Here is an 11,493-nt window from a genome sequence, read left to right as displayed (position 1 = left end):
TCAGCTTTCCTGCTCCTCTGATGATGCTTGGCCTGCTGTGTTCATCCAGCTCTACACCTTGTTATCTCCGATTCTCCAGCATCAGCAGTTCTCACTATCTCTGTATCCAATATTTGTCATCTGTTTACTTTTCTAACCCAATGTGAAAAGACATTAAAAAAGAGTGACAAGAATGCTGCTTTTGGAAGCTTTGAACTGAAGAAGCACAGCAGCAGGAAATTGTAGCTCTCCCCAGTTTGACTTGATTTGACACTTAGTTGAAAGAATACATGCATCAACAGGAGAGGCACACATACAAATAATATCTCCCTAATCTCTGTTCATTGCATCCCCTAGCCATTTTCACTTTAGGCAGTAATCTTCACTATCTTGAACTAGAAAGTAATTTCAATGACATAACAAGCTTAGTAGGGACAGGCAAATATTAGTATAAAGGAAGTGCCAGAATAATTATCAGGTAGTTAAGGGACTTGAAGTTCCACAGCAGCAACTTGAAGCTGCCTTGCCATCAATTTTTTTCGATTGTCCTGGCCGATTTCAAAACAAAAAGTCTACAAGGTGGGAGCGAATGTGGTGGTAAGCTCTCAGAGTCTTAAAGTCATAGAGATGTACAGCATGGAAACAGACTCTTTGGTCCAACTTATCCATGCCAACCAGATATCCTAAATTAATCTAGTCCCATTTGCCAGCATTTGGCCCATATCTCTCTCAACCCTTCCTATTCTTGTACCCATCCAGATGCCTTTTAAGTGTTGTAATTTTACCTGCCTCCTCTGGTAGCTCATTCCATACATGCACCACTCTCTGCATGAAAATGTTGCCCCTTAGGTCCCTTTTAAATCTTTCCCCTCTCACCTTCAACCTAATGTCCTCTAGTTGTGGACTCCCCTACCCTGGGGAAAAGACCTCGGCTATTCACCCTATCCTTGTCCCTCATGATTTTTATAAATCTCTGTAACATCACTGCTCAGCCTTCGGCGCTCCAGGGAAAATAAGCCCCAGCCTATTCAGCCTCTCCCTATAGCTTAAACCCTCCAATCCTTACAACATCCTTGGAAATCTTTTCTGAACCCTTTCAAGTTTCACAACATCCTTCCTATAGCAGGAAGACCAGAATTGCACACAGTATTCCAAAAGTGGCCTGACCAATGTCCTGTGGACTCGCAACATGATCTTCCAACTCCTATACTCAATGCACCGACCAATAAAGCAAAGCATACCAAATGCCCTCTTCACTACCCTGCCTACCTGCAACTCCTCTTTCAACAAACTATGAACCTGCACTCCAAGGTCTCTTTGTTCAGCAACTCTCCCCAGGACCTTACCATTAAGTGTATAAGTCCTGCCCTGATTTGTCTTTCCAAAATGCAGCACCTCACATTTATCTCAATTAAACTCCATCTGCCACTCCTCAACCCATTTGCCCATCTGATCAAAGTCCCATTGTATGGTTGGCTCGCTGAGCTGGTTTCTTGCTTTGCAGACGTTTCATTACCATGCTGGGTACCATCCTCAGTGCAGCCTCCGATGAAGCGTTGGTGTGTTTTCACGCCTGGTTTTTAAACTCTGTTTAAAGTTTAAAAACCAGGCGGGAAAACACACAGACGCTTCATCGGAGGCTGCACTGAGGATGTTACCCAGCGTGTTAAGGAAACGTCTGCAAAGCAAGAAACCAGCTCGGCGAGGCAACCAAACTCAACACCCACAACCCGAGCTACAAATCTACTCCAAAACTTTAGAGGAACCTTTTTCTCTGTCCACTACGCCACCAATTCTGGTGTCATCTGCAAACTTACTGTCCATACCTCCTATATTCTATTCCAAATTATTTATATAAATGACAAAAAAGAAATGGACCCAGCACCAGCTCTCAAAGCCTTCCTTTACGAACTAGTTATTTGTTAGAGAGGCTTACCAAGGAAAATTAACTGATTACTTAAAATGTTGTTCTAGTAAAATACTAGAAGCATGAATATTCTATGTAGAGTGTAAGAGTTAATCCAATATAATAGAATTTTTATCTAAAGCAATAATGGATTTAAATGTTAGACTACTCACATTCTTCACTTCTTTTAGTCTATTGTATTCAGCAGCAACAATCTGAAGATAAAGGTGGAAAAACAACATTAGCAAACAGTAATAATTAACTAACTCTATCTCATTGCACAGCTCCAGATCTAGTAAAGACTGACCTCTGGTAGCTTCAGAAGGTGCTGTTCTGAGAAACTATCCTGAAAACATTTGATGAACTCCATAGAGGCCACCTATGCACATCTGACTTTTCCAGTCTACATGTAATTAGAGCTTTTTAGAAAGATATAGCAATAATAATTACTTCCATTATGCACCATTCTATACAGTATATTTTTGTTTGTGGGTCTGTACACCACTCCCCGAGTGGCCCCTTGTCTTTATCATTTCTTATTTCTCTGCAAATTGTTTCCATTTCTTGGGTTCCCTCCACTTAGTTTATTAGCTCAATAGAGAGAAATGACCTAACAGCCAACGTTCCACCATTTCCTGGTTTTGATTGTTATTCCCCCAAAACCTTCTGGAAAGTATGCAATGGCATCAGAGGAGGATGTGATTCCTAAATATCCTCTACCCATAAAGATTCAGTTCCTACTCCATTTCATCCTGCAGCCATGACTCTGGAATGACTTTGTGTTCAATTCTATTCATGCTTTTAGTCTCAGTTTTGTTTTGAATGTTACATGCATTCAGATACAGACCCTTTAGTTTTATCCTTTCACTGTTGTAAATTCTAGTCTTATCTGTTTATTCTTTCTCATATTTCTCTTTGGCATTAACTCTTAAGTTTTCTTTTGGTGTCTCTGACAAGGCTGCATTTATTGCCTATTCCTATTTCCTTGTCCTTCTAGATAGAAGGGGTCATAGGTTTGGAAGGTATAGAAGAAGCCTTGGTGAATTTCTGCAGTGCATTTTGTAGATGGTACACACTGCTCGTACTGAACATTGGTGGTGGAAGGAGTGGATGTTTGTGGATGTGGTGCCAATCGAGCAGGCTGTTTTGTTCTTAATGGTGTCAAGCTTCTTAAAATGTTGTTGCAGCTGCACTCATCCAGGCAAGTGGGAAATATTCCATCACAACACTTACTTGGGCCTTGGAGGTAATGGACAGGAAAGGGACAATGTATATTTACATTAGTGTGCTGTGTCATGGAGTGACTTCAACATGTTAAACTCCTGCTCAAGTCCAAGTTTCATGAAAATGGTTTCATTTATAAGAATTCTCTGGATCCCCCAATGGTTTATGTAACAAAGACAGTACCATAACAAGTTTGATCCTCTATTTTAGTGTGATACTCAGTTTCAGATGGGCCAACAACAGGGGTGCTACAATTGATTGCAGCATCTCAAATTTGCAAAGGAGTTCAGTGGGGGAGAAAGTAAAAATCAGGTTCCCCATCCTGGAAAGTATGCATTGAAATCAGGGGAGGATGGGATTGAACTTGATTGTGACTTAGCCCCCCGCTCCCATGTTCATCATTGAACCACATGGATGAAGAATAGCCACTTGAGCACCTCATGTTCATGAATCCCAATAAATTTGCATCTTCTAGGCAACTTCTATTTCCATAGAAAGTCCTTCTGTTAATATACCACTGAGTTTCCCTCTTACAAAGAGCTAAGCAATTAAATACAAATGAGGAAAGGCAAGTGATCTCCTCTAGTGCAAGTTAAAATACCACCAACATTTAATGTCAAGTGTGGAAAAACCTAAGTCAAACCATGCAAACAGCACTTTTTTTTATTAAAAAGCTTGTGTATATTGTGAGGTGTGCCTTAATTTGATGCTTCTATAAAGTGAGCCCTACAAGCCTTTTCTCAAGACTCAGTTTAAAAAGTTACTCATACTTTTAGCTGATCGTGGTACATAGCAAAAGTTTGCTCTCAAGCACAACTGGAATTGACTAGAAAATATACTACTCCTTTGTTGTACACTACAACAGCAGGCATACTTAAGATTATAAAGACTGAGGCTGAAGGTCATAGCACAAATCATCCAAACAGCAGCTAAAAAAGTGCATTAGTACTGAACAGGTTACACACTAGTCTGTCAGTCAGAAGATGGAGTGCCTTCTGAGGGAACGGACACATCAACTTCCTTAAATTTAGCAGTACCACACTAATTAAAAAAAAGAGAATTTCTTTCAAGTACCTCTGGATATTTTTCAATGCCGCAGCACAGATTGAAGACATACCTGGTACTGCTCATCATCCTCAGTCTCGTCAATCTCCTTGTCCAACTGGGAAAACATTTTGTTAATTTCATCAATTTCAGCCTGTAGACGTTTGTACTGCTGATGATCATTGTCAAACTCCCTCTTGTAATCTTGTCTCTGTTGATCTGAAGAGATAGGTGGGTATTGACTGCAAATAAAGTTCAATATTTATTAATACAACTGTTTCATGGGTATCTGGAATGAAGATAAACTCTTTCACTGGCAAAATGGCCTCAAAAAAATTTTTTTTTTTTTTAAAAAAAACCTTTCCAAATCGTCCTCATCTAATTCATCACAGGATTCTGCACCAGTTGTGTAGTCTGTGTCACAGTCCTCATTCTCTGGTCTTTTTGCTCTTCCTGGCCTCCTCTTCCTAGGTGGCCTCCTTTGTGATGGTTTACTTTCATCAGACTCTCTGCTAGATGAATGTTGACCTGGCTTCTCACGCATGAGTGGAACTGAAACTTCAGGGACACTGCAGGAAAAGATGTAAAATAGACCAGTGAAACTTTATGCCAGCCAATATTTTTGTCCTTGAACAGATTGGGTTGCAGCACTCAACATGCTATGTTATTTGGAATCTATGGAGATTGATGACAAAATGATCTCTGCGTAAAACTTGTTCTGAATTAGATTCACCAGACTCTAAATGTTAACTATGTTTATTTTGTCACAGCTGCCGCTAGACCTGCTGAGGTTTTCCAACACTTGCTGTTTTTATTTTGTATGATATGCTGCCTTCCGGAAAACAAATGACTCAAAGGGATAATAATTCTATATCCATACTGAGACATCAAGACCATACTAGTAAACTGTACTACAATATCAGTTGTATGCAAGAGATGGTGAAAGAAAGAAAAATGACTGAGCGATGATATTTACAAAGTTCTAAGGAACAGTTTATTAATGTGTTGCCAGGATATATATGATACACAAGTATATAATTTAGCAACACCAGGACTCGAGAGAAGTGGATTAGATCATCTTGTTTATACTTCTGAGCATTTCAAGTTACAAACAAGCCAGTGAAAATATGATGTAAAAAGAATGGACAAAAATTACAGACAGTGCATTGTAAAACTAACTAAGGAAACTGAAACAATCTGTACTTACTGAGTTGGTCGAACATTATCAGACCATGTCCTGTTTTCTCCATTGGGCTCATAGTTTGGTCCATTCAGTGAGCCATTAGGTTTGTACGGGTATCCCTCTTCTACTAATTCTTCAGGAACCCCAGACACATTATTCACCTTTGATGGAGAGGAAAATAACATCAAAGTTAAACAGATACTATATTTATATTTATAGAACATTTAAGCTCTTTTATATTTAGTATTTCCTTGATCACAACTTATTTTTGATAGATTCAACCTGGCACCACTACTGCATTGCTGGACATCCCAGCACCTATAGTGGCCTGCCATTCGTGACTGCCCAGGTTAGAAAAAAAAGCAAAAAGTGATTATTAATTCTCATCTGTACTCAAACCACAATATTATTCAGTGGGCCAGGAATTAAATATGCTTTCTTTTAAAATGGTAGACACATCTTGTGTTTGCTCTGGAATGCAACTCATCCTCTTTATCCTCTACTTTTACAAAATAGTGCTCCATTGAACTGAAGAACTGGGATAATTTAACAGATCTTTATATACAAACAGACAGTCTCCAGGTTGCGAATGGGTTTTGTTCCTAAGACCATTTGCAAGTTACTTGTATGTAAGTTGGAACATAATGCAGGACAATACAAAATACAAATAGGAAACATCATGTATTGGGATCTTTAAAATTACACCCTTGTATGGGATCGTGTTCGTAAGTACAAGTGTCCATAAATCAGGGAACCCCTGTATAAACATGCACCCATACACCATCTTCTTACACAGTTCCTTAGAATCAGGGATGACCTGTTTCCACTCTGGTTCAATGGACCCAGAGATGGTCAAAAAGTGCAATGTACAGACTCTATCACCTGTGGGGCTAGGTGACGTTTGAAAGTTTGGGCAGATAGGTTGTTCAGAGGTTTGTGCACTCCCTCCAAAATCTGTGGTGTCCTCCTTCTGCACATTCCCAACCAGTCTCTCAACCTATTGTGTTCAGTTCTGGTCACCTCATTACAGGAAGGATGTGGAAGCTTTAGAGAGGGCGCAGAGGAGATTTACCAGGATGCTGCCTGGAATGGAGGGCAGGTCTTATGAAGAAAGGTTGAGGGAGCTAGGGTTTTTCCTCATTGGGGCGAAGAAGAATGAGAGGTGACGATAGAGCTGTACAAGATGATGAGAGGCATAGATGGAGTGGATAGCCAGAGGCTTTTTCTCAGGGCAGAAATGACCACTACGAGTGGGCATAATTTTAAGATGATTGGAGGAAAGTGTAGAGGGGATGTCAGAGGTAGGTTCTTTACACAGAAAGTGGTGGGTGTGTGGAATGCACTGCCAGCGGTGGTAGTGGAGTCAGATACATTAGGGACATTTAAGCGACTCTTGGATAGGCACATGGATGATAGTAAAATGTAGGGTATGCAGGGTAGTTTGATCTTAGAGTAGGCACTTAGGCACAACCTCGTGGGCCGAAGGGCCTGTACTGTTCTATGTTCTATTTGGTATCTTGCTGGCTGAGCTTTCTCCATTTTGGTCACAAACCAGTCTCCCATCAGTCAGTAGGTATGCTCAATCTTTTTAAAGAAATGTTTTAAGGTCACCAGAAAGTACTTCACAACAGAATAGCTGCTTTGGAAGTCTAGTTTCAGATATCCAATTTACATGTCTTGGCTAGCAGAGCTGGTGATGAATGATTAATATCTCCATGGTGTGCAAGTTGTTTTGGGAGAGGTTGTTGCAACTGAACTGCCTTTGAGTGCTTTGAGGTACCTGTTACAGGAGTATAAAGTAGTGAGGCAGTCACTACTGCCCACTGAACCATGATCTTATATGTCTAGTCATTAAATACTGTTTTCTGCACTCAACAACAGTTGAGATGTCACACTGGATGAATTCCCTCATTTTTACCTGCTTTTGTCAAAAGGCAACACCCAAACTATGGAATATGGTCCACATTTTCCAACATATTGTTGATGAAGAATTGGTGTGGAAGCTGATTGAAAGGTGATCTTAGCTGTTCAGATAGGCTTTGTCCAAACTTTGAAGAAGCTGTTGAATTTTTCTGAAGGGTCTAGGCCCGAAACGTCAGCCTTCCTGCTCCTATGATGCTGCTTGGCCTGCTGTGCTCATCCAGCTCTACACCTTGTTGTCTCGACAATGATTTGGAATTCAGTTTTTGAGTGCCCATATGCACAAAGGACATCTGCATACTGATGCTCTCCAACTGGGTTTGGTGTGAGATTGGAGGCAAGATAACAATTATAGCAAGAAAATCAGAAAAGTCGATTGGTGCAATGACAACCTTTTGTCACCCCACTTTTCACTGAGGTAAGATTTGTGGTGATCCATTAATGAGCATTACAGATTGGATAGCATGGTTGAGTAGGGGGTGGCAGATAGTGACAAATTTGAGAGCACCCAAATTTGAGGAGGATACTGCACAAGCCTTTACAGTTTAGAATTAACAGCTTTTGCGGTCAAAAAGATGGCATTTACAGCAGTTCCTTGCACTTTATTCTCGAATAGTGAATAAAAATTGTTGACATGAGCAGCATAGATACATTTAACAGGGAGCCAGGTAATTACATCAGTGAAAAATTAGCAATAAATACTGTATGTTGGTTGGAATTAGATGAAGGAGGATGGGCAGGGGGGAATTCCATATGGAACATCAGCACTGAGGCAGACCACCTAGGCTGAGTGACTGTCCGTGTGCCGGAAATCTAAAGTAACATAAGCAACTCAGAAATGTGACCTTTTTGAGACGCACAAATGTGTACATGCATACACAACTGAAGCGGTTGATGGGCTTCAGAACATTCTACAATCCTAATTTAAAGCCAACCAACAGTTGGGAATCCTCTGGTTCCCTTTCTTCCAAAAGAATATACTATTAAATCACGTTGGAAGGCCAACTCCATTGTACAGGATACTAGAGGTTACACTTTAAGATATAGGTGCAGAATTCAGCCATTTGGCCCATGAAGTCTGCTCTGCCATTCATTCATGGCTGATATGTCTCAACTCCATTCTCCTGTCCTTTCCCCATAACACTTGATCCCCTTACTAATCAAGAACCTATTTAAAGATACTCAATGACTTGGCCTCTACAGCCTTCTGCAACAAGGTGTTCCACAGTGTCACCACCATCTGGCTGATGAAATTCCTCTTCATCTCAGTTCTAACGTGTTGTGCCTTCACTCTGAGTTTGTGCTATTGGGTCCTAGTCTCTCCCACTAATAGAAACATCTTCTCCATATCCACACTATCCTAGCCTCTTAGTATTCTGTACGTTTCAATAAGATTCCTCCTTGTCCATCTAAAGTCCATTGAGTACAGACACACAGTCCTCAACCGTTCCTCATACGACAAGCTCTTCGCCCCCAGGATCATTCTAAGCCTCTTCCGGATTCCATCCAACGTCAGCACATCCTTCTTTAGATACGGGTTGAAAAATGTGGAGAGGTAATTCAGAACTAGTGGTCAGGTGACACCAAGCTCTTTTTCCACACCATCATGTCAGAGATTAGAATTTCAGTAATGTGAACTGCAAGTACAATTGCTTGGGGCAGTGCCACGTAAATGTAACCCTTCTTTTCCGGTTGAGGGGCTGGGGGTGCACAAACACAATGGAGAGAAGGAGTAAACGGAATGCGAATTGCATTTTAATTCCTCCTTCCAATAGTTTAGAGTGCTTTGTGGCTTTTAATTCCGAAATCATTTTCTTCAAGGATTCATCCATAATTAAAGTTTCAACAGTATACAAACATAACATGAAACTCATACATTATACCCATGTGTTTTTGTAATCTACAGCACAGATGTCTTATAAATTACAGGCCTCTTCTCTTTCAGGACTGCTAAGCTTGGTGTACTTACCTACGAAAAGATACAGCAGCCACAGAGAAAATGCATCAAGTGTCTACCAAACTAAATTAAAACCGAAAGAGCTGTGGATGCTGTAGATCAGAAACAAAAACAGAAGTTGCTGGAAGGGTTCTGAGGGAGGGTCACCGGACTAAAACATTGACTCTGATTGCTCTTCACAGGTGCCGCCAGATCTGCTAAGCTTTTCCAGCAACTTCTGTTTCTGCCAAACTAATTTCTGGGATGGAAAGATTCTCTCTATCAGATAGACAGGGTTTTCATTCTGTGAAGCTTAGGAAAATGAGAAATGACTTGTTTTTATTCTTTCATGGGTTGTGAGCATCAGGTGTTCCCTTAAAGGTGAATGGTTGCATAGCTGCTCCGAGGTTCTGCACACACCAGTGTGATCAGTGTGCCAGTGTGTTGACTTCTGGTTTCGGAAGTCGCTGCATGCACAGACTTTGGAGGTCCACAGACAGAAAAGAAAAAATTAGGAGAAAAAAATTTGTCGGCATCACTGACAAAGCCAGCAGTTATTGACCATCTTCAATTGATTTGCTAGATCATTTCAGAGGGCAGTTAAGACACTGCTATGGGATGGAGTCACAGTTAGACCAGACCAGGTGAGGAGAAAAGATCTTTCTCTCAAGGGCATTACATACATACAATGTTTTACAGGCAATGAAATGCTTTAAATATAGTTACCACTGTAATACTGGAAACACCAAAGTCAATTCACATACTGCAAGTGCCCCAAAACACCAATAATGAACATATAATCTCTAGGAATGTAGATTGAGAGATAAATATTGGAAAGGACACCAGGAATAAATTCAATTTAGAGTGATTACAGAATACTACACCTGAAAATACAAACATATGAAATAGGAGCAAAAGTCAGCCATCTTGCTGTTCAAGCCCGCTGCACCATTTAATAAAATCACAGCTCATCAGTGTTACAAATTCCATATTCCCATCTACCCACAATAGTCTTGGCAATGCTTGCTGAAGAAAAATCTTAAAAATATTTAATGATTCTGCTTCCACTGCTTTCCACGCCTGACAGCTCTAAAGTTATACAATCTTTAGAAACAAAAACTTCTCCTTATTGCTATCCTATAAAGCCGACCCCCTAATTTTAAAACACTGCCCCAAGCACTGGACAGATCCACCACAGGAAATACTCTTTCACATGTCCACCTTGGTAAAACCACTCAGGATCTCATGTACTCCAAGTTTCTCCTTGCCCTTCTAAACTCCAGTGGAAACAAGCCTAGCCTGTCCAATCTATCCACGTTGAAAACTAGAAAAACCACGTTATTCTAGTTGTCAATCTGGTAAACCTCATTCTTGCTTAAATAAGGAGACCAAAAACACAGTATTCAAGATGTGGTCTCCATAATGCTCTGTATAACTGAAGCATAATCTCCTTATTTTTATATCCAATTCCTTTCATTATAAAGCATATTTTGATATATATTCTTGATTACATGCTCTACCCTCAAACTAATGTTTTGTGACTCATGCATTAGAACACTTGATCCCTCTGTACCTTACAGTTCTGCAGTTGTTTTCCATTTAAGTAATGTTCTACATTTTCATTCTTTCTTCCAAAGTGAACAACTTCACATTTTACTAATTACGCTCCTTCTGCCAGAATCTTGCCCAGTTACTCAATCTATATTCATCTGCACACTCCTACTCTTCTTCACAACATATTTATCCATCCATCGTGATGTCATCTGTGACCTTAGCTACAATGTTTTTCACTCCCCTCATCTAAGTCATTGATGTAAATGGTAAAAGGTGGGGGACTCAGCACAGACCCCTGTAGGACTCTACTTAACATATCCTGCCAATCAGACAAAGACCCATTGATGCATATTGTATTCTGTCAGCTTACCAATCCTCTAACCGTATGAACACGAGAACCTCTCCACCGTGAGCTTTTATTTACTACATTAAACTTTGATGTGACACCTTAAAAGATTCTGGAAATTCAAGTCCATTACACCTAGATGCTCTCCTTTATCTACAGCATGTCTCATTCCTTCAAAGAATATAATAAATTGGTTGAACTTTTATGTATCTAAGTTTCTCTTTCTTGACTCTGAGAATCAGATTTAGTATTGTAAAATATCCATACTAGTATACATACACAAATTCCCTGAACCACACCATAAGACTATAACATACAGGAGCAGAATTAAGCCATTCGGTCCATCGAGTCTTCTCCACCATTTGATCATGGCTGAAAAAATAGGTTTCTCAAACCTATTT

At 40.1% G+C, this 11,493-nt stretch overlaps 1 protein-coding gene across 1 annotated transcript in view; it reads right to left on the bottom strand.

Moving 5' to 3' along the window:
- Nucleotides 1-11,493, bottom strand: part of marveld2b (MARVEL domain containing 2b) — an 86,563-nt gene that overhangs the window by 2,387 nt on the left and 72,683 nt on the right. The window contains exons 11-14 of the mRNA XM_048593799.1: nt 5,361-5,497; nt 4,513-4,722; nt 4,227-4,395; nt 2,059-2,100 (exon numbers count right to left, since the gene is read on the bottom strand). Of these exons, the coding sequence (XP_048449756.1) occupies nt 2,059-2,100; nt 4,227-4,395; nt 4,513-4,722; nt 5,361-5,497 (558 nt within the window). The remainder of the gene's footprint in view (nt 1-2,058; nt 2,101-4,226; nt 4,396-4,512; nt 4,723-5,360; nt 5,498-11,493) is intronic.

The sequence above is a fragment of the Rhincodon typus genome, chromosome 3 (genome assembly GCF_021869965.1).
Source record: "Rhincodon typus isolate 14 chromosome 3, sRhiTyp1.1, whole genome shotgun sequence".
NCBI lineage: Eukaryota > Metazoa > Chordata > Chondrichthyes > Orectolobiformes > Rhincodontidae > Rhincodon > Rhincodon typus.
This window is presented reverse-complemented; position numbering and strand designations above follow the sequence as displayed.